The 24240-nt window shown below is 35.1% G+C and overlaps 2 protein-coding genes and 1 pseudogene across 2 annotated transcripts; all 3 read left to right on the top strand.

Annotated features, from left to right (window-relative positions):
* Positions 1-5145: 5145 nt before the first annotated feature.
* Positions 5146-6818, top strand: LOC148197516 (receptor-like protein 2 pseudogene; annotated as a pseudogene).
* A 1686-nt stretch (positions 6819-8504) lies between these two features.
* Positions 8505-12283, top strand: LOC148197515 (uncharacterized). Its single transcript, XM_088115132.1, has 4 exons — positions 8505-10848; positions 10926-11234; positions 11330-11414; positions 11507-12283. Exons 1-4 carry the CDS (start codon positions 8546-8548, stop codon positions 12239-12241), a joined length of 3432 nt encoding a protein of 1143 aa, XP_087971258.1. The 5' UTR covers positions 8505-8545; the 3' UTR covers positions 12242-12283.
* Positions 12284-14107: 1824 nt separating this feature from the next.
* Positions 14108-15972, top strand: LOC148197514 (uncharacterized). The gene is made up of 5 exons (XM_088115133.1): positions 14108-14588; positions 14672-14799; positions 14911-15189; positions 15272-15376; positions 15460-15972. Exons 1-5 carry the CDS (start codon positions 14108-14110, stop codon positions 15970-15972), a joined length of 1506 nt encoding a protein of 501 aa, XP_087971259.1.
* The last annotated feature ends 8268 nt before the right edge of the window (positions 15973-24240 follow it).

The raw sequence follows: 24240 nt of genomic DNA, 5'->3' as shown, positions 1-24240 counted from the left end.
TGATGATTTGACTGTTGAATTCCTAAAAATATATGAGAGTGGATAAGATGAAATTGACCCCCAACAACATATTCATATCTATATTTCATTGAAAGTGTTTATCTTTTGCTTTTTGCCATTGATCAAAATTCATGCATACATGTTTATTTTCTGTCTTGCATTTTAAACCCCAAATATTTCGTTTGTAAGTCTTAGTTAATCAAGAAACCACATAACTAAACTAGGCCGTGAGTCCTTTGGGAAGAACGATACTTGGTCTAACCAAGTTTATTACTTGAACGATTCGGTCATACTTGCCGATTGAAAACAAGTTTGTGACATCATAATTTGGTGTTCATAAATTTGTTCATCAGCCTTCAGCTGCATAGATGCATAAGCAACTAGTCTTCTTCCTTACATCAGAACGCACCCCAATCCTTGGTATGACGCATCATAGTACACCACAAAAGATTTGCTGGAGTCTGGAATGATTAATACTAGCATTGACGTTAGTTGTTGCTTCATCTCTTCGAAACTGGTTTCACACTTGTTAGTCCACACATATGGTTGATCCTTGCGAGTTAACTGAGTTAGAGGACCCATAATCTTGGAAAACCCTTCGATAAAGCGACGGTAATAACCGGCTAATCCTACAAAGCTTCGTACTTCAGTTACAGTTTTCGGTTTCTCCCACTTTAGCACAACTTCCACTTTAGCTGGATCCACTAAGATTCCTTGAGGAGAAATCACATGACCTAAAAATTATACTTTCTCCAACCAAAACTCGCACTTTGACAGTTTCCCATAAAGTTGATGTTTAATATTTTATTCATGTAATCCATAAAAACAGTTGGAGCATTCGTCACACCAAACGGTATTACTACGTACTCAAAGTGTCCGTAGTGAGATCTTAAAGTCGTCTTTTGTACATCTTTCATCTTAACAAGAATCTGGTGGTAACCAGATCTGAGATCAATTTTTGAAAACACCCCTGCTCCTCTTAACTGATATAATAAATCATCGATTCTTAGCAAAGGATACTCGTTCTTAATTGTAACCTTGTTCAATTGTTGATAGTCCACACATAACCTTGAACTTCCATCCTTCTTCTTTACCAGCAAGACAGGAGCTCCCCATGGAGACACACTTGGGCAAATAAACTTCTTCTCCAAGAGATCTTCAATTTGGTTTTCCAACTCTGCTAGTTCGGTAGGAGCCATTCTGTATGGAGCCATAGACACTGGACCAGCTCCTGGCACTAAGTCTATTGTGAAATTGATCTCTCGACTAGGTGGGAAACCTAGTACTTCTTTTGGAAAAACATCAACATATTCTTCTACCACTAGTATCTCGATGATTTTTTCTTCAGTATTCTTTCTTTTCTCTTGAGCTAACACTACATAACGAGTAGCTCCATCTTTGATATCCTTCGAAATGACCCGGGTTGAGCTTAGTTCTAAATCATTCAAATTTAGAAACTCTATCTTTTGTTTCCCGCAGTCAATAAGAACGTGATTGGCAGTCAACCAATCCATTCCTAAACTAATGTGTAGATTTTAAAGGGGTAAGCAGATCAAGTTCACTTTAAACTTGTTAACACTCGGTAAGTGTACCGAATCGTATCAAATAATAATAAAATGGTAAGACCAAGTATCGTTTCCCAAAGGACTCACGGCCTAAACAATTATGTGATTTATTGATTAAATTAGACTTGTAAACGAAAACATTGTTGTTGAATTACGAAAAATAAACATGAATGCAAAGTTTTGATCAATGGAATAGAAACATGCAAAAACGATTGATGTAGAATATGAATGATTATGTTGTTGGGGTTTCCGATTCATCCTATCCACTCTCATGTATTCAAGAATTCATCTTTCTTCATTAATGTTAATGCCACTTTCTAATTTACCTTAAATCCGATGTCTCGGTGAAGAAAGCCTACTCCTAATCACTAGTTTACAATGTCTTGTCTCCCTAGCAATTATTCATGCATTACATTCGTACAGAAGCATAAAGGCAACCAATCCTCCTATCCCTATGTCTAGGCAATATTGCTCTTGGAAGAATTTCTTCAGTTCTAGATTTACTTATATGTGTCCATACAAATAATATCAATGATCATGCAATTGAATGAGTTAAACAAAGCATGCATAGTGTATAGAAGAAAAACCCTAACAATTAATGAAAGAAAACATATCAATTAAAGAATCAATTCAATACATGAGAGTTTCAAAGGATTACATCGGTTCCCCAACAACAATGAAGGTTTAGTTCACCATAGACATGGTGAAACTGATGAAAAACAATGAAAGAATGAAAGATAGAACCCTAGAAGTTGAAGAATAGAGCTTGAGCATCCAAAATCCTCCTCCAAGGGGTGAAGAAAGTGTGATTTCGTCTCTTTCTGTCCAAAGATACTAACCCTAATTCGGCTAAAACCTTATATAGTTTCCTAAAGATTATAGAAAATAGGCCCAAGCCCAAATAAATGGCGCTCAGCACCACTTTTTCCGCTCAGGGGTAAGTTGCCTCCTACTCGTTGTAAGTTTGAATCACTTAGATTTGAGGTTTATTTCAGTTTTCTTTTCTCTGGGTGTTGGTACATTGACCTAATTTCGGTCGTTGTTGTTTGGAGGTTTGAAATCGCAATTTTGGAAACCCTAGGTTGGTTTCTTGGAAGTGGAAGAGATAAGCTCCAGCTGCAATTGCCTTCTGCACTTGGTAAGTCTGAATTTCTTAGATTGCGATTTGTTTTTATTGGCTGTTATTGAAAGGTGATAAAAGGTCATATATACTACTTTAGTATATCTTGAATCAACACTTCCTGTGCTAATTAGTTGTTTTTAGACCATTATTAGTGTAGTGTCTTAAATTGATAGATTTCACTCACTTAGTTTAGTAGTAGTTTAAATTGTTTGGCTTTTCATTCTAAATTTGATTTGAATTTCACCAAAACAAGTACTTCTTAGTTGTGTTAGATGAACATTAAAAACTGTTTTAGACAACTTAGTGGATTTTTAGATTACCCTTAGATAGATTTTGTTGTAGTTAGTGTGCATGTCAGTAGGCTTTAGATATCCTTCATCTTAGGGATAGCCTTAACCAATGCTTCTTGTGTTTGCTGCTGGCCGTGTGATGTTGTGCTTCTCCAAATTCTGAATTTGCTCTCTCTTCCTAAAACGTTCCAACCAAGAGTAAGTGTGCCCCTTTTTTTATTCCTTTTGTTGACTTGCCAATGTTGCAAACCGTGTGGGATGTGGCCAGCTGGAAACTCCTTAATTTTGTTGAGCTTTGCCAAGTCATCCTTTCAACAAAAAACCGTGAGAAGCTCTTGTAATGGTGGCCCCCCTTTTTCTACTTTGTTGTCTACCATTTCTTCCATTTGTTTTTGTCTTATGCGTGAGAAATGTTGCTGCCCATGAGGTGCAAATGTGTTATGCCGTGTGGTGTTGTCTTTCTAAGCCACTTTGATTTCTTCTTCAACAAATGGTGGTGGCCCTTACTTCTTTTATGTTGTCTCCCACTTAAAAGAAAGAAGACTCCTCATTTGTGTGATGGTAGCCGTGAGTTAGCTTGGTGTTTTTCCTCATTTCCACTTGCTTCCAAAGACCATGCACCTACATGAGAACATGTGTCTCCCACTTCAATTTAATCCCTTCCAATTCCGTGCATGTGTTGGCCGTGAATGCTTGAACAATGGCAGCAGCTTTCTTCAAAAAAAAAAAACCGTGAGCTCCCTTGAGTCATGTGGTCTTCTTTCAACAAATTAATTTTCCAATGGACCTTAGCTTATTACAAATTCAAGAAAAATATTTATCAACACACAGAATAAATAAATAGAGTGCAGGTTCTTCTAACATAGTGTGTGAATGTTTTTCCAAATGTCCCACACTGGCCACCTGCTAGCAGGGTTTAGCTCTGCAACTCCTTTGTCTGCCTCATCAATAAACATCCTTGTCCTCTTTATCTGTCCCTTCATGAATTTACTAGGTTTATCTATAACTTTACCCAGGAAAATGTCATCATCTAAAAGCCTAGCTTTTGCCAATTCATCTTGTCCCTCCTCCTAGTTTACTTCCCCTTTGTTGACAATGGCATAGTACCTTATCTGCTACTCTTCTTTCTCTTAATTACGAATAATCTTCTGCAGATCAAGCTTTGTTTGTCAAATCTGCTTCTACTTCTTTTACTGCATTATTTGTTTAGGTGGATGATATTGTTTTAATTAGCAATGATATGGCAGAAATTAATCATCTTAAGCACATCTTAGATACCAAATTTAAAATCAAAGACCTAGGATCTTTAAGATACTTTCTCGGTCTTGAAATTACAAGGTCCAAATCTGGAATTCACATGAATAAGAGAAAATATATTCTTGAACTTGTCGATGACAGTGGTTTGATTGGTTCTAAACCTACTAACACTCCTTCTGATCCTTCTATTAAACTTATGGCAAATCATGGACAACTTTTATGTAATGCTGCTGGTTACTGGCAGTTAGTTGGCAAACTTTTGCACCTCACCATCATCAAGCAAGATATTGATTATGTGTACAACAACTCAGCCAATTTCTATGCAAACCTCTTGATACTTATTACAATGCTGCTCAAAGAATCTTTCATTACCTCAATGGATCCCCTGCTCATGGCTTGTTCTTCTTTGCTTCATCAGACCTTAGACTCTCGGCCTTTGCCAATTCAGATGAGCTTGCTGTTTGGATACCAGAAGGTCTATCATTGGCTTTTGAGTTTTTGTTGACTCTTCATTGATCTCTTAGAAATCAAAGAAGCAGACTACTGTTTCCTTGATGTAAGATACCTTTTTCTCAATTTGAATACAATGAGAATTCTTGCAAAATGTGAGAACTAAGAAAACTGTTGTGTCTGCAACCTCTATATAATATAACAACTAAACAACTATTTTCTACTTTCTTTAAGATCAATAGTAGAACAACAACTATATCAAAAATCTTTCTTTTCTTTTCTTGCTTAATCCACAGTTTTTCAAAATAAACATAAACACCAGATGAATTATATTTACTATGAACTGCAATGAGTTGTTACAGTGGTAATGATAATTAAAATCTAAATATTATCTATGTGTATGTATATCTAAATCCCCAGTTGTCAACGTCACCCTTCCACTTTGTCTCTCTCTCTCTCTCCCACCCTTCATTTTGCTTCCCTTGTCAATGGATGGTCATGGTCTTCCTTGCTCCCATGCCACCCCAACTATCTCTTCTTACATTGGTTCTTCACCCCCTTATGTCCCCCTCCTCCTCTTCTTTCTCATTTCCACTCCTCATGACCAACCATCACTTCAAACACTCCATTCTCTCAGTTTTTCTCATGCCATCACCATCTTCATCTTCCTCTGCATATTCCCTTTACAATTCTTACATGGTTTCCAACTTCATGGTCTCTATCATAGTCCCCTTATTCCTCTTCTCCTTGTTTGTTGTTCATGTTTCCTCTTGTAGTCAGATTGATAAACTCTCCCTCTTGGCTTTCTCTGGGAACATATCCACCTCTCCACCTTTTCCTTCTGTCAATTGGTCTGATTCTCTTGACTGCTGTGCTTGGGAAGGCATTACTTGTGATGGGGATCTTAGAGTCACACATCTTTTGCTACCTTCTAGAGGCCTCACTGGCTTCATCTCCCCCTCTCTCACAAACCTCTCTTCTCTCTCTCACCTTAATCTCTCCCATAACAGATTATCTGGTGGTCTCCAGCACCAGCTTTTTTCATTGCTCAGTCACTTGGTGGTTCTTGATTTGAGCTACAATCATCTGTCTGGTGAATTGCCACCTTTTGGGATTGATAACAGTGGCAAAAATAGCAGTGGTGCTGGTATCCAGGAGCTGGATTTGTCCAGCAACTTTTTCAACGGGACACTTCCAAATTCTTTGCTCGAGAACTTGGCAGCTGCTGCAGCTGGAGGAAGTTTGGTGTCTTTGAATGTTAGTAATAACAGCTTCATAAGTCATATTCCCACTTCCCTGTTTTGCATTAATGACCGTAACTCCTCCTCTCTAAGATTCTTGGATTATTCCTCCAATGATTTTGATGGTGCCATTTAGACTGGACTTGGAGCATGTTCCAAGCTGGAGAGATTTAGAGCAGGCTTCAATTTTCTGTCAGGGCCTATTCCAAGTGATATTTTTGATGTTGTTTCTCTCACAGAAATCTCATTGCCCCTCAATAGACTCACTGGAACAATTGGCGATGGTATAGTTGGCCTTACCAACCTCACAATTTTGGAGCTCTACTCCAATCATTTCACAGGTTTCATCCCCCGTGAAATTGGTAAACTCTCCAAGTTGGAACGGTTACTCCTTCATGTCAACAATTTGACAGGTACTATGCCCCCGTCTCTGATGAACTGTGTCAATCTTGTGGTGTTGAATTTAAGGGTGAATCTCTTGGAGGGAAATATCCCTGCATTCAATTTCTCAGGATTCCTCAGCCTTACTACACTTGATCTTGGCAACAATTATTTTATCGGTGGTTTACCACCAACCCTTTATGCATGCAAATCACTTTCAGCTGTGAGGTTTGCATCTAATCAGGTTGAGGGAGAGATTTCTCCCAGGATACTTGAACTACAGTCTTTGTCTTTCCTATCAATTTCTACTAACAAGTTGAGGAATGTTACTGGGGCTCTGACAATACTCAGGGGGCTCAAAAACCTCAGTACCCTTATGCTCTCCAAGAATTTTTTCAACGAAATGATACCTCAAGATGTGAACATAATAGAGCCAGGTGGATTTCAAAAACTGCAGGTTTTAGGATTTGGTGGTTGTAATTTCACTGGTTGTATAAATATAAATAAATAAAATGAAGGGTCAAAAAGAGAATGAGGCTATGTGTTAACTTATTGTTGTGGTTGCGTCAAATATAATTTTAGATAATAACAAAATTCAATACTTGGGAATCAAAACTGTAATTTTTTTTATTTACCCCACTGTGTCCCGTGACCATGTCTTTTAAGTAAATATAAAAATACCATTTCTTTGTTATTTCATTTCACTAATTGAAAAATATAGTAAATATATATATATATATATATATATATATATATATATATATAAATAAAATTGTAATAAAGTGTCACAGACTCTATTTATCCTGCCTGGAAACTTTTTATGTAATTATGGTATAATTAATAATATAGGTGATATGTATGTCTTATGATTTAAATAAATTTTGACTCTGAAATTAATAGTGACTTTAATATTTGATATTTATTAATTTTGTATCTGGCCGTTACAATGTATCTGCACAGAGTTGAAAAAATAAACATATCAAGACAAAAATAATTAAGTAAATAATTAGTATACATATTATTGAAAGATTTCTTCTTAAAAGTATGCCATATTTGTAACAACACATATGGAGATGATAACAAGTCTGAAGGGTTACTTACAATATTAATTTGAGCAACCCACATCTATTAATTTGACGTGCCAATTTAGGGACTTGAGCAACCCACATCTATGAGACCAATTTAGACTGCTTTACCTAATCTGTTTTGTTGATTCGAGTAGGGATTTTATTATTGAAACATTTTTGTTTAATGTTAGATTCATGTTGGTATCATGTTTATACAGTTTTAAGTCATTTTACAGAATTTGACCGATTAAGTTGTTTTCTAGGTTCACATGCGTCTATATAATTAGGCCTTTCTTATTCATTACACATTCTATCCAATTTTGCATTTTAGCATGTAATTAGCATCATATTAAGCATTTGATGTTAACACCAGTTTTGACTAGTTTGCTCTCAAATTTGGTATCACCACTGATTTTACATTTGTCTTATTGCAGTACTGTTTTGAGCATTTTATTATCTTTCTTTAATGATGTCTGAACCCCGAAGTACCCCATTCCATGCATTTTACATGTTTTGACTCATTAAGCACATTTTAGCCTACCTAGACTTAAGAATTTTGTAGTAGACTGCCCCTCTATTACTTTATTATAAATTGATATGTGATGTTCTTTCTTTTGTAGTTGCACTCGGTACCTGCAATCCAGTATAGACCAACTCATTTTGACAATCAACCAAGGCTCCTAGTAAGACCTAAACCTTCAAATAATTATCCTTTTGCAAATGTATGCTCATGCAACTGTATGTAACATATTAGGAGGGTTATTTAGTTCTTTAAATGTTGATTTTTTAATTAAAATTATTTAGCTAAACAATTAAACACATCAAGCACTATCTACCGTAATATTATATTTCTTTAACTATGCTTGGTTGTAGTGAAAGTTTTAGCTGAACGTTGTAGGTTGGCCAATATCCTTCTATCAAGAAAGCTTAAAACAATATTGTACATAGTGATTAATATAAAACAATAATATTGTACATAGTGATTTACATGTACAAAACAAGTATTAAGATAGAGACATGTTGAAAAACATTCTAAGATATTGTACAGAGAAGAGGACCTAAATTAATTTAGGTTATTGTTTAGGAAGCCATTTGATAGGGCACGTGTCCTAATATGGAGACGTGTATTAACCATTGGCTAATTGTTTTGTAATCGATTTATGTACAGAACATGGATGATGCTCAACCAAATCGTTCATGGATGTACGATAGGTGTCATAGAGGAAGAGGTGCTTTGAAAGAGTCTTTTGTATTGGGTGTTGAAGAGTTTATAAGTAAAGCTTGTGAACAAGAACGTTATCGTAGAGACGGGGGTCTTCGATGTCCATGTTTAAAGTGCGATTGTACAAAGATTCTGCACGAAAGAGTTGTGAAGGTTCACCTTTACAAGAACGGTTTCAAGCCTAATTATTTCATTTGGGAGGATCATGGGGAAAGAATGCTAGAAGATGATGTACAGAATCATGAAAGTTGGATGGCTGTAGAGACGAAACGTGGTCAAATTAACCAATTTCAAACAATGGAAGACATGGTGCATGATGCTCTTAGGCAAAATGAGTCATGTCAAGCATCTACTTCTAATAACATTGAAGAGGCTCCGAATGAAGAAACACAAAGGTTTTTTAATTCTTTGTTGGATGCAAACCAACCGTTGTATGAAGGAGCATCAGACTCGAAATTATCAATGTGTGTCAGACTATTAGCTTGCAAGTCAAATTGGAATATTCCTAACCAATGCATAGATTTTATTGCAAAAATGGTTATGGATGCAACACCCATCAAATCAGGTTTGCCTAAAACATACTACGATGCAAAAAAGTGTGTATCAAAGTTGGGATTACAATCGCAGAGGATTGATTATTGCGTGGATGGTTGCATGCTCTTCTATGATAATGAATATGGTAAGAATGATGGCGCGTTGCTTGAATGCAAATTTTGTGGAAAGCCGAGATATCAACCACGTAACATGGGAGCAACTACTACAAAGCAAGTTCCTATGAAATCAATGTTCTATTTGCCATTAATTCCTAGACTACAAAGAATGTATGCCTCAACACAAACTGCAGGACAAATGACTTGGCACTATCAGAACATGTCGACGAATGGTGTATTGCGTCATCCATGCGATGGAGAGGCTTGGAAGCACTTTGATAGAGTATATCCTGACTTTGGTACCGAGCCACGCAATGTACGACTCGGTTTATGCTCTGACGGTTTTAACCCATATGTACAGGCATCAAATATACCATATTCATGTTGGCCAGTTATTGTCACCCCTTATAATCTTCCTCCAGAAATGTGCATGTCTAAACCTTACATGTTCTTGACATGTCTCATTCCCGGGCCATTCAATCCAAAGGTTGGCATAGATGTGTACTTAGAGCCCTTGATAGACGAATTGAAGAAGCTGTGGACGGGTGTCATAACATATGATATTTCAAGGAAACAAAACTTTATTTTGAGGGCCATGCTGATGTGGACAATTAATGATTTTCCTGCTTATGGTATGTTGTCCGGCTGGAGCACTCATGGTAAACTGGCATGCCCACATTGTATGGAACATACAAAGGCTTTTAGATTATATCATGGGGCAAAAAATTCGTGGTTTGACTCCCATCGGAGGTTTTTACCGAATGACCATGCCTTTAGGAGGAATAGGAATGCTTTCAAGAAGGGGGAAGTGGAGATGGATGACACACCACCATATCTTACGGGAGCAGAAGTTTGGAATAGAATCAATGGTTATCCTAAAATAACTGAAAATGGTGCACCAAGAATTGATGGATACGGTGAGTGGCATAATTGGACAAAAAAAAGCATCTTTTGGGATCTACCCTATTGGAAGGATAATTTGTTAAGGCATAATCTTGATTTCATGCACATTGAAAAAACTTTCTTTGACAACATCTTTAATACTGTGATGAATGTTGTGGGGAAGACAAAAGACAATGAGAAGGCCCGAATGGATATAGCTTTGTACTGTAGACGAAAAGATTTGGAGCTAAAAAGGCATACCAATGGAAACATGTATAAGCCAAAAGCAAATTATACACTTTCAGCAGATCAAACAAAAGAAGTCTGTCATTGGGTAAAAGCTCTTAGGATGCCTGATGGATATTCTTCTAACTTGTCAAGGTGTGTTGATGTGAATAGGGGAAAGCTCATTGGGATGAAAAGCCATGACTGCCATGTGTTTATGGAATGCTTACTTCCTATTGCGTTTAGTTCTTTACCGTCTCATGTTCTCAATCCCATTACAGAGATAAGTCATTTCTTTAGAGATTTGTGTTCTACTACATTGAACAAGGATGACCTAGCGAAGATGGAAGAAAACATTCCTCTCATTCTGTGCAAGATGGAGAGAATATTTCCTCCTTCATTCTTTGATTCTATGGAACATCTCCCTATCCATCTTCTATATGAGGCACGACTTGGTGGACCAGTCCACTATAGGTGGATGTACCCATTTGAAAGGTGACAATATGACATCTTATCGTTCAATTTACTAGGCATAATTCAAAAATCCTAACATATCAGTTTCAAATTTGTAGGTTCATGGGATATGCTAAACGTTCAGTAAAGAATAAAGCTAGGGTTGAAGGATCTATTTGCGCATCATACTTGCACAGAGAAACAACTCATTTTTGTTCCCACTATTTCAAACACTTCATGTTAACACCACAAAGCAGTAGAAATGAAGTAGACATTCAAATAGAAAGCCTAACGACAACATTATCAGTGTTTGACCAACCTAGCCGTCATTCTGGGAGGGAATCAACACATTGGCTAAGTGATGAAGAATTGAGATCAGCTCATGTTCATGTATTGATCAATTGCAATGAAGTTGAACCTTACCTTCAGTAAGCCTCCAAAATCAATTATATTACCCATCGGAGGTTTTTTCATTTGATTACATGCATTGTCTTTGATCTAATCTCGTCATACATGTCAACAGGTCATTCTTACATACCTATCAACTATCTGAGTCAAACAGTTCGACATACATACATGCTAATTTCCCATTGTGGTTCAGGCAAAAAGTACGACTTCCTATCATTCTAACACATTCATTTCTTCCTTAATTCTTTAATCTTTACATTGTTGAATAGGTTGATATCCTGAATGGTTGTAGGTTCATAACGATCCTTTAAGTGTGAGGAACCAACATCTTAGAGATTTATCACTTGGTCCTTTAAGGTGTGTAAAGGAATGGCATACATTCTTTGCTAATGGATACAAATTTCATACCCATGCATGGAGTCAGGGCAAGAAGACAATAAATAGTGGGGTTCATGTTAAAGGGCTAACAGAAGGAGGTCAAGATGATTTCTATGGTGTCATTAAACACATTTATGAGTTGGAATACAATTCAACAACCACAAAAAAGAAAATTGTATTATTTTATTGTGATTGGTTTGATCCATCGAGAGTAGGTACAAGGGTGGATTCAAAGTATGACATTGTGGATATTCGAATGGATAAAAGATATGTGTTGTTTGATCCTTTTATAATTGCACATAATGTACAACTAGTGTATTATGTACCATATCCTACATCACGCACGGACAAACGAGGTTGGTGTGTTGCGATAAAAACGAAGCCTAGAGGTCGCATTGATTCGAATGATGTAGAAGCCGATGTGCCATACCAAGTGGAGGAAATGTCACATGTTAATGACGTCATTGATGTTGAAGAAGTAGTCCGATTACAAGATGTAGACGCTGGTCTTGAAGAAGTGAACCCTAACAATATTTCATCATTTCAAGGGCAGATAGATGAAGATACAACGGAATCAGAAGAATACAATGCAGAGGAACAGGGTGAAGATGACAATGAAGATGAATTTCATAGTTCTAGCACTGAATAGAGTTAGGGTGTGTTCCTCCTTATTTTTGTTGCATTTATAATGTTGTCCACAATCTTAAGTTCTTATGAATGTAAGTCTTAACATTAAACATTTACTAATAGAGTTTTATTGCAAATACCTCAGTTATAAGGGCCAACTGCTGAACATAATCTTTACCATGAAATAAAGGCTCTCTGAATGTGGTATTTTTCTACTTAGGATCATCTCTAAATTTTCTTCTGTCAAGCCTCTCACCCCTGCACCATTTCTTCTTTCATTCTCCAGCCATGTTCTCTGCACTCTTGCGTTTTTCTCTCATAGAAGAAGATGAAAAGATGGAACACTCAGAACTGTTGAGAGCCTAAAAATTCCGAGAGGAGAGACTCTCTTCTTCTGGCCGTGTGTTGTCTCCTTATTGTCCTCTGCATCCTCTCCCAAGAAAAACATTCTCTCCTTCTCCCTAGAATCCATGGACCGAGAGATGTTCTTCAGCAAGCATGCAACCCCCCTTCCAATCAACAAATGGCAGCTGGACTTCCAAATTCTTCTTGGACCAAACCAATGCTTCTTGTGTTTGGTGCTGGCCGTGTGATGTTGTGCTTCTCCAAATTTTGAATTTGCTCTCTCTCTTCCTAAAACGTTCCAGCCAAGAGTAAGTGTGCCCCCTTTTTTTTTACCTTTTGTTGACTTGCCAATGTTGCAAACCGTGTGGAATGTGGCCAGCTGGAAACTCCTTAATTTTGTTGAGCTTTGCCAAGTCATCCTTTCAACAAAAAACCGTGAGAAGCTCTTGTAATGGTGGCCCCCCTTTTTCTACTTTGTTGTCTCCCATTAAGAGAAACAAGCCTCCCATTTTGTGTGAAATTGCCGTGAGTGTTGGTTGTTCACGTGGCCCCCTCTTTCATTTTTTCATTTCAATTCTATGTGCTTTGGTGTTTGCCAAGAAAACCGAGAGTTGCCTTCCAATGTGGTCCTAGGCCGTGTAGTGTATGTTGGCAAGCCAATTTTGCTTCTACAACAATAGATGGCATCGTAAACAGAAGTAGCACTGAATGACCAATTTAACAGTTCCATTTTCTAATTACCATTCTTGATCATTTTTCTATTAATAACAACTTTCTAATATCATGTTAGTAGTTAGAATTCTTTTTTATTTGTCTTAGATCCTTCACGTGGAGAAGTCAACTCAGTTTCCAACTAATCCAAATTAAAGCCAGTGGACTCACAAGCTATACTAGCACTTACTCTCTTTACAACACTTAGTCACCCCCAAAAGTTCATTTAAGAAAAACAATCTTGTTATCTTACCACTTGGATTAAGTTATATACTTCTCCATTTTCTTTGAGAAATAAATTTAACTATCATGGCAGCAAAAATAATCAATTGGGTAACCTCAAATGTAATAAAAGCCCAAGACTTGAGTTTCAGTGTTTAGCATTTGAGTTAATCCAAAGTATTAGTTTCCTGTCAATTGCCAAAGATGTCTATTAGTTACTTGTCAATCTGAACTTAGAGATTCTAAGTTGAATTTGAATTTGGCTGGTTATTCGGATATGTCTCTTTTTGGTGGTTGACAATATTAAACGTACATAAATAAATCTCACATAACTAATTCCAAATCTTGCTGAAAAATTCTTGGCAAATACTTTACCTGTGAAAACTATTGTGAAAAACTATTCACGTGATTCCATATGTTCTACCAAGTTCCACACATCACAATCACAATATTATATTATCTTGCTGAAAAATTCTTGGCAAATACCTTTATCACAATCACAATATTATATTATCTCACAAGTTGGTTACATAATAGAGTTTTATTGCATTTATCTCTGATTGTACTATTTCTAAATTTTCTTTTCTTCTATTGTATAAAAATATATATTATGTTCAAGAATATGGCATCAGGTCCTTCTGGCCCTCCTATTCCACCTTCAGGAAATTCTGATAAGGGCAAGGGGAAGAAATCTTACGTAGTGAAGTTGATGACACGTTTCAATAATGAAATTGGTTCAACCAGTCAACCAACTACACCTACCTCTACCTCTACTGGTAGATCTGTTCCACCTCCATTAGTTGTTCCTGCCTTCACTCCCACTCCACATCAAGTTGCTACATCTTCACCTACCTCTATTGGTACATCTCTTCCACCTCCAATACAAGTGCCTGGCTTGACACCCACTCCATACCATGTGCCTCCTTATCTTCAGGCTTCACTCTCTCCCAATGTTGGCTCTAACCCATCAACTCCCAGAAATATTGCAGCATCACCTGGTATAGAGGATGCAGATCCACATTCTAGTTCAGCCGCCAATAACATGGAAGAATGTTCCAATAGTCGTCCAATGATTACACCCGTTGGAGGGGAGGGTAAGAAAAAAAATAACTCAATTAATATATACACAATTCATTGTTGTATTATTGTAATGTTTGAGTTTAATTTTGTTTTAGGTTTTATCCTACAAAAACTGCATCCAAGGCAATCACAGCAACCATCAAGGAACAGTTTGATGAGCCATGGCTAACATGGGGTGCAATCCCTAAGTCAACCAGAGATGTCTTCTCCGAACGTTTTAAGGTAAACACTTTTCATTCCTAATCCTGTTACAAGTCAATAGTTGGTGTCCTGCATTTAATTTATACTTTGAACTTGTTTACTTATTCAAACCTATTATTTCTAATATAACAGAGAAGGGTTTCATGGAAGCCTGAAGATGAGGAAAAGGTCAAAAAAAATTATCACACCAAGGCATCTCATAGACTCTCAGAGATGTATAAAAAAGCTAGAACTCTAGGAAAAAGACCTGATTGGCTGGGGGACGATACTTGGAATGCTCTTTTGGAAAAGTGGAACATGCCACTTTATAGACAAAAGTGTGAAACGACAAAGAAGAATCGGACATCTGAAAAGGGTGGTTGTTTGCACACTGGAGGATCTATAAGCGTGCATGAGCATGCTATTCGTTTGGTATATAACTTGTACATTTTTTTTCTTATATTTGTAATCATAAGCTTTACAAATATTTATTAACAACTCCTTTTGTTTGCAGTCACAAGAGCTTGGTCGGTCTGTGCATGTTGATGAAATATTTCAGCAGACACATATTCGTCAATCAACAGGAGAATTTGTGGACGAAAGGTCTAGGCGGACCCATGTAAGTTTGTACTAACTCTATCACATTATAAATTTTCGTTTTTTAAACCTCATGTGTAATGATAATATTTATTCATTTAACAGGAACAATTTGTTGCAAAATTTTCTCAAATTAGATCTGAGACTGCATCTGTTGGTGTCTCAACATCTTCTCCTCTAAACCCTGCGGAGGAGGAAAGATTGAGAAACCGATGTTGGTTAGAGGCTGCTGGTGGAAAATACAAGGGACGCGTATACGGCATTGGAAATGTCACTTCCCAAGATGACTGTGTTGATAGTTACATCCAACATACACAGGCATCTTCTACTGCTCAACCTCAAAATTCAGAAGAAATTCTTAACCTGAAATCGCAGTTACAACAATATGGTCAGCAGCTTCAAAAGTTTGAAGGCTTTATTGGCGTCCTCATGCCATTCCTTTCGCCTTCAGCAGCCGCGGCTGCACAACAATTTTTAAACCTTCAAAATCCTCAAGTTCAAAATGACGTACCCAATATAGTCCAACCAGAACAGCAACCTCCAGAACAACAACCACCACACCAGCAACCACCACATGAACAACCACAAGATGGAAATGATGATTACATGCATTATTAGGCATTTTATAGAACTTATTTCCATTATTGTTGAACTTATTTAGAACCACAACTACAATCTGTTTATGAACTTATCAAATGTTGCAGTTATATTTACATTATACAATATTTATGTATTCATATACAATGTTTTCTTTGTGGATTAAGTGTATCTGAAAACCTTATTAAATTTATATGTCAATGTGCAATGTATAATGTCCAGGTTTGCTTGTAACAATGCTGAATGTTCACTATAATGTCTAGGTCTGCTTGTATATTGTGCATGGGGAACTGCTATATACAGAGAATTTATTTAGCTCTTGTTAAACCATTATATACGGATATATCCGTATATAATTTCCGTATATAAGTTATATACGGATTTATCCGTATATAAGTTATATACGAAAATATCCGTATATAACTTATATACGGAAATTATATACGGATTTATCTGTACATAACTTATATACGGATATATCCGTACATAATTTCCGTATATAAGTTATATACGGAAATATCCGTATATAATTTCTGTATATAAGTTATATACGGATATTTCCGTATATAACTTATATACGGATAAATCCGTATATAATTTCCGTATATAAGTTATATACGGATATTTCCGTATATAACTTATATACGGATAAATCCGTATATAATTTCCGTATATAAGTTATATACAGATAAATTCGTATGTAAACTTAGCTACGATGATTATATACGGATTTTTGTCCGTATGTAATCCGTATATAAACACAGAATATATACGGATTTTGGGTCTTATATACGGATTTTTGCTGTATGTAATACACTTTTTTCTTGTAGTGGAATTGTGTTTAATTGTTTGTTATTTCCCCGTTTTCCGAATTCTGCTTAATTTGGTCGAAAATTTGTAATTGTGCTAATTTGGGTTTTCTGAGCTGATTAAGTGCATTTTTGAAGTGAAGGAAAATTTCCGAAATACATTTTGGGACATTAGGAAGAATGCCAAATAAGTCAAGACTCTCCATAGAGACATTTTTGAATTAATTAAATTGTAATTCAGTAGTTTAGAATTTCTGTATCAACTCTTACATTTTGGGTCACTTTTGGTAAAGTAGATTAGGCCCAAGAGTAGAGATTAGTGACTTGGACCTAGGGTTTTGTTGTGTGGACCCCACCATTATTAAAAACAGCCACACGGCCTTAGGGCAGCCGCCACACTCTTTTTTTTTAGTTTTCTTAACCCTTGGTTGGAGACATGGGATGAATGGGAAGAGCAGCAGCGTGGGGAGCCGCCACTTGAGTGGCACTTTACTCTCTCGGTTTTTTTTTTGGTTTTAGCTTTTGGGCTTTGAACGTTTTCAGGAACGGAGCGGGGAGATGAGGAAAAAAAGCTGCTGTCACAGCTGAAGTGGAGCAGAATTTAGCAAGCACACGTTTCCTTCTTTTTTGGAGATGCATGAACTGAGTTGGAGATGAAGAGAGGAGCTGCTGTCATGGTGAAGAAGGAAGCATATGTGATGGACTTTAGATGAGTTGTACATGGTGATTTTCTTGGAGAAACACTTGAAGAAGTAGATGAATTTGGAGATGTGATTCTCGGTAACTAAGAGCTAGATTTGCGTTGGCAATCTGGAGAAGTGCAGCCTTGGTCCACCAACACATGAATGTCTCGGCAAAAATGGTCCATGTAGCAGTATGGTGTATGAAGTTTTTGATGCTTTCAATTCCTTGGGTTTGTTTGCACGGTGGAATGTTTTGATGTTAGAAATTATACTTTCATTTTGCTTTAAGATATTTGGACGATCCTACTAGAAGACTTACATGTTTCCACTTTGTTTCCAACTTGAAATCAACATGCTTTTGCTTGCCTTTCTTTTAGATAATGCCGTTTTGTTGGGTCCAGTAACAGCCCCCCCCCCCTTTACATCTTTTCACTTTGTTTTGTTTCTAATTTGAAGAGAAACGTGAATTCATACTAGGTACAGCACCGGTTTTGCTTTCTTGGAATAGTTATGTTTTTAATCTTAAAGAAATGAATCACAATGCTTCTTTAATCTAGCTTAATGGTTACGTGAATTGGTATATGATGTGTCATGCATTATCTTATTTCTATGTATTGCATTTTAGTGGATTTAAGCCAATGGGAATTGAAATGAGTTCTTGTTGCACATGCTTCCAACGTTGGCTTCTAGTTGAATGAAGAGTACATTTAATTTTCTTTCATTTAGTAATAGAGATGTTTTGGGAAAGGTGATATACGGTGATGGACTTTTAATTCCTTTCTTGGATAAGAATAGCATGGTGTGAATTCTTTAATTAAGGATTGTAGAATGGTCACGTGAAGTGTAACATTGAAGTTCACTTTGAATTTTTTATTCAGTGCTTGGAGAATAAATGGGTGCATGGACCTTACGGTTGCTGGAAGTGCTAGAAGGAAGTAGTCTTCCTTTTATTCAACTCTTTCTTTCTATAGGAAATAGTTGTAGTGTCACGGCATTTAGGGAATTTTTAGAAACAATTTCACTTTCAAAAGTTTAATTTCCGTAACTGTGTGTTTTCTACGCATTTACTGTTCGCATTTTATTTTCACTGTGATTTCGGTTTTTACTGTTTAATTTCGTTTTTACTATTTACTGTTTTATTTTTACGGTTTGTTAATTTACTACTTTCAACATTTACATTTTCCTGCACAAAAACAACCATCAAATCCCCCCCCACTACGTGTTTGATCTGAGACTGAACCAAAATTGGTCCTTGAGAGACGACTTAGGAGTCACTTCCTAGTACTATACTGCATTCTTTTATGCACAACTTTTGTGGGAGGTGCGACCCTCTCAACAGTCAGACCGCTCTGTGTCTGCTTCCTTAAGCCTTACCCGTATATTATGTTTTACTTTCCGAAGCCTTATGGTTAGACCGCTGATAACAGTTGAAAAACTGTTATTTTCATGCTTAAAGTTGATACTAAAAGCAACCTTTAGACTTAGAAACTAGCTTGAAATCATGCCTTTTGTTTATATTTTCAGAAATAAGAGAGCTGGACAGGATTATGCTTGATTTAAGTGTTTTTGTGCAGGTTTTGAGGTGAATTTGGTGAAAGAAGTGAAGAATAAGAGAGAGGACATTAGAAAAGACAAGAAAGAGTGCAAAAAGGAGAAGTCGAAGGCACCGCTCAGCGGCAAACTACCGCTGAGCGGCACTCAAGAGGTGACGTTGGAACCGCTGAGGGGCAAAATGGCCGCTGAGGGGAAGAAAGAAGACGCGCAATCACCGCTGAGCGGTAAATACCGCTGAGCGGCACTTTTTGGGCTTGGACTTTTGTAATCTTTTGTAACTCTAGATTAGTATATAAGGGCTTGCACGTCCTATAGTTAGGCATCTTTGGCAGAAACGAGGCAAACACTCTCTCTTTCACCCCTTTGAAGGAGGATCTTGGATGCTCAGGCTACCTCTTCACCTTTATTGGGTTTATTCTTTCATACTTTCATTGTAATTCATCTAGGTTCACCATGAATATGGTGAACTAAACCTTGTATGTTTGTTGGGGAATCAAAGTAATCTCTTGAAGCTCTCATATATGGATTTGTTGAGTACATCTTTGAATTAAGACATATGCTTTCTTTCATCATTAGTTAGGGTTTTTCCTCTTTGCTCAATGCTTGCATTGTTTAACTCATTCTAATGCATGATTATTGGTTTTGTTGATACGGACACGTACGGGGAAATCTAGATCCGGGGAATTTCTCCCAATATTATACTGACAATATTATATTGGTTGCCTTTAAGCTCCTGCACTCATGAACTAATCATTAGGAATGCTAGGAATTGTATGAACTATTTGATTAGGGAGAAGCCATCTAGAATGGTACATTAGAGAGTGGCATTAACAATGATGATTTGAATGTTGAATTCCTAAAATATATGAGAGTGGATGAGATGAAATTGACCCCCAACAACATATTCATTCATATATTTCCTTGAAAGTGTTTATCTTTTGTCTTTGTCATTGATCAATTCATGCATACATATTTAATTTTCGTCTTTGCATATTAAACTTCAATTATTGTGTTCTTAAGTTTTAGCTAATCAACAAATCACATAACTAAACTAGGCCGTGAGTCCTTTGGGAGAACGATACTTGGTCTTACCAAGTTTATTACTTGAAACGATTCGGTCATACTTGCCGATTGTGAAACAAGTTTGTGACATCATATTTTGGTGCTTACAAATTTGTCCATCAACCGCTCTCTTCCTGCTTCTATAAGACTTACGAGTAATATGTTTATGTCAAACCCTTATGGTTAGACCACTCTCTGCCTGCTTTCATAAACCTTATGGGTTACTCTGCTCATATCAAGGTCTCATGGTATAAACCAAATATACTACTCCCAGTAGTAACCATCATTTCATAATTAATGATTGCTTATATTCACCCCAACATTTCCTAAAATCAACAAATCATATCATCTCATCCACCTAACTCAATCATGTCCGTTCTCTAATCATAAATTGATAATAACCCATTTTCTTGTCAATATCCAAAATAAAATAAACCTACTACCAGATATCATACTCTTCTTATAATCATATCTTTCCCAGAACGAGTACAAAGTCAACACAATTTCACCAATCAAAGGTTTTAAATCAATAATTTTTTTATGACGTTACATAAAAATTTGTTCTTAGTACAAGTTCCAAATTCATGATCTACATTAGTAAATTAAATCATAATTTACTTAGAATATTGGGTAAATATTTCAGTTCGATCTAACCATTAATAAGGTGGACATTTGAAATTTTGCATCCGTAATTCAGGGACATAAAATTGAGATCCTTAATAAACACCTCTTAGTTAAAAAAATGAACAGTCAAGATACATCAACATGTCTTAGGAACTACATACATAAATTTTAGGTTAATCTAACGTGTAACTAGGTAGAGATTGAGATTTATACAACTCGAAGCATTATTCAATTTGGGTTTTCAACTCTATCAAAAATGCGGAATTAATTCCTATAAGTGCAGACATCCAGTTACAAATGCGCATGACCAAAATATATTTCTAGAATCATTTATCAAAATTTCCAACTTAATCTATCGGCAAAAGAAGTGGGAATTTCGATTTTTTCCGATATAAGTTAGAGATAAAAATAAAGTGATGGTCATTCTACCCAAAATTATAATATTATTTTCTCTAAGCACAATTCTCAAATTAAAGATCTTGATTGTCAAAGTTAATATCTATGTCTTATAAACTATATATTAAATTTCCAGATTGATCTAACGGTAGACTAAGAAGCAATTAGAGTTTTACTAAGATAGCTTAAAAAACAAAAAAAAAACATGATCAAAATTTTAAATTTCACAATATGATTGAGTATTTACTTCCACAATTTTATAGTTTACTTATTCAACATAATAAAATGTATTCATCACAGATTCCATACAAAATGAATATATCACAAAATAAATTAAATATAATAAAATATCACAATATAAACGTTATGGGAACTAAGAAGCTGAATCTGGCATAGACGGTTAGAAAACTTCTTATCCTTCCAAAAAATGTAAGAGAAAAAGAAATACAATAAAATCCTGGGGAAACAAGAAGTTGAATCTGGCATAGCCTGTTAGACAACTTCTTATTCTTCCAATAAAAAATGCATGAGAAAAAGAAACACAATAAAAGTCCTGGGTAAACAAGAAGTTGAATCTCGCAAAGCCGGTTAAAAACCTTTCTATCCTTCCAAAAAAAATGCAAGAGAAAAAGAAACACAATAAAAGTCCCGAGGAAACAAGAAGTTGAATCTGGCAAAGCCGGTTAGGCAACTTCTTATCCTTCCAGAAAAAATGCAAGAGAAACAGAAACACAATAAAAGTCCTAGGGAAACAAGAAGTTGAATTTGGCAAAGCCGGTTACACAACTTCTTATCCTTCTAGAAAAAATGCAACAGAAGCAGAATATCATTCTAAATCCATAAAGAGAATCACAATTTTAAACATATTCAAGAATTTAGATCATACAAAAATAAAATACTCAAGGTTAACTCCTGTTACTTGATTCTCACTCCTTCCTGGATGAAGAACACCTCTTCAGAAGCTCTTGCTACCTTCTCTACAACTCAGATTCTAGTCCTAATATCTCCTTATTTTCAACGAAAGTCTTACTTAATTTAACTTTCCTTCCTCCAAAACTTCATTTCTCACCCCTATTATGGTTGAAGTTAGGGGCTATTGTAGCAGTACTGTAGATGTACTACATTTCACTGTAGTAGTAGTATTGTAGCTTGTACTATATTTTTCCTGTAGCAGTACTATAGTAACACATGATTGACGAGGTATTCTTACTGTAGCATTGTACATATTTCACTATAGCACGATACGTATTTTATTGTAGCATTTTACTGTAGCATTTATACATAAAAATTTTCTATATTCCAAAAATAATCTAGCATCTTAATTACAACTATTTTCAAGGGCTTTACAATATGAATGATCACACGAGTACTTATATCTTTATAAACATTATTCAATTATTAAAAAAGATAATAAATACTAGGACGATGCAGACAATCATACAAGTACTCATACCTTTAAAAACGCCAAAAAATATTTTTTTATAATTTTATAGTTTTTTAATATTTTTGTATATTTTGTTTTTTTTTAAGAAGAAAAATGAGTTTGAATATTTATGATACAGAAATGTAAAAGGGTATGACAAGACATGAAAAATGAAATAAATCTTATAAAGAAAAGAAAATTCATAATCTTAGAAAATGAGCAAAATAGTATAGCAAAAATATAATAAGAACAAAAATGTGTGTATCTTGTTGAAAAATGTTAAGATGATGATATGGAGGAAAAGTTTACTCGAAACAATTTGTTTATGAAGATACACGGAAGATGACAAGGTTGATGTTGGGGAAGTGATGAAGAATTAATGGTGATTAGTTTTGAATGTAAGGACAAGATGAAGTATGAAGTTTAATATGTAGAGAGGAGGTATTAAATAATGGTGTATCTATGCACATTGTAATCCTAGTCTTAATTATAAGTGAACTATTAAGGAAGGAATTGGTCTTTATATTTCAAAAATCAAATCATAATATAATGTCTGAGATATTGATTCTAATTATTATTATTATTATTATATATATTGCTTCAAATTATTATAATCATATCTTTCTCTGACATAAAAACTCTATGGAGCAAATCATAGCATGATATGAAGATATTGCTTCTAATTAGTATTATTATTGTTCTAATTATTAAAATCATATATTCCTTTAAAACCAGAGATATTAAAATATTTACTTGTGACATGTTTTGTGAGATGTGTAAAAGAAAGATCACGGGCGAGGATAAGTATAAAATCCTTGAGTTGTTGGACTCACAAAATTAATTAAAAACAAATTGGACTATTTTATTTTTATTATCATTTTTGGTATTATATTTTTTATTATTTTTGTGCTGAAATTACAGTTTGAAAATTTAAAGAAAAATTATTTCATTTTTTGCCTATTTTACCTACGGTTAATTGAAAACATATATTTTTTAAATGAATTTATTTATTGGGACAAGATTGGGTTTGACACTTTTTATGAAATTCTTAACCTTCTCTCTAAAATTCTTACTCCACCTCTAATCATTTTTAAGATTCAAACACACCTATTCGTACTTAACCACAAGGAGAACATTTTTAACCGATAATTTTTCAAATTGAATTAGTTGAATTTAGCCTTAAATACTTTTTTTGTCCTTATTTTTGTTAACTTTATTCAATGTGATACTCTTTTTTTTTTTTTTTCAGATGTTCAATGTGGTTCCTATTATTATAAACTATGTACAATTTTATCACTGTTTTTCATAACGTCATCTAAATGGTTAACAAAATATAAGTGTTACTTGTGTCAGGTTGCCTTTTTTTTAACCTTTTATTAATTTTTTAAAATATTTTCGTTAATTTTGTTCAATTGAGTCCTAATTTTCATTAGTTTTGTTCAATTTAGTTCTAATTTTTGTTAATTTTCTTCAATTCAGTCTCATTTTTATCTCTCTCTAAATTAAGACAAAATTTAATTTTTATTAAAATTAACATTTTTATTAAATATTTCTTTTATTATTTTTAAACCAACTCTAACTATATTATTGAAATATAATTATTAGATTTATATTTAATTTTTTCTACATGTAAAAAATAAGATTAGAGTTGGTTGAAAAATAATCAAGAATTTTTCTTCTAATTTTAAAATTAAATTACAATTTTTCCTTCTAATTTTAAAAATAAATTATAATTTTC

Source organism: Vigna umbellata, chromosome 5, assembly GCF_029865625.1.
Source record: "Vigna umbellata cultivar VRB3 chromosome 5, Vumbellata_1.0, whole genome shotgun sequence".
NCBI classification, from domain to species: Eukaryota; Viridiplantae; Streptophyta; class Magnoliopsida; order Fabales; family Fabaceae; genus Vigna; species Vigna umbellata.
Note: the sequence above shows the minus strand (reverse complement) of the source record. Positions and strands in the feature narration are given on the sequence as shown.

Bases quoted from the DNA above. Each gene is read 5' to 3' on its own strand.
- LOC148197515 (XM_088115132.1), top strand. From the start codon at position 8,546: ATGGATGATGCTCAACCAAATCGTTCATGGATGTACGATAGGTGTCAT. The intron at 10,849-10,925 runs GTGACAATATGA...TCAAATTTGTAG, and splicing joins TGGATGTACCCATTTGAAAG to GTTCATGGGATATGCTAAAC. The intron at 11,235-11,329 runs GTAAGCCTCCAA...ACATGTCAACAG, and splicing joins GAAGTTGAACCTTACCTTCA to GTCATTCTTACATACCTATC.
- LOC148197514 (XM_088115133.1), top strand. From the start codon at position 14,108: ATGTTCAAGAATATGGCATCAGGTCCTTCTGGCCCTCCTATTCCACCT. The intron at 14,800-14,910 runs GTAAACACTTTT...CTAATATAACAG, and splicing joins TCTTCTCCGAACGTTTTAAG to AGAAGGGTTTCATGGAAGCC. The intron at 15,190-15,271 runs GTATATAACTTG...TTTTGTTTGCAG, and splicing joins ATGAGCATGCTATTCGTTTG to TCACAAGAGCTTGGTCGGTC.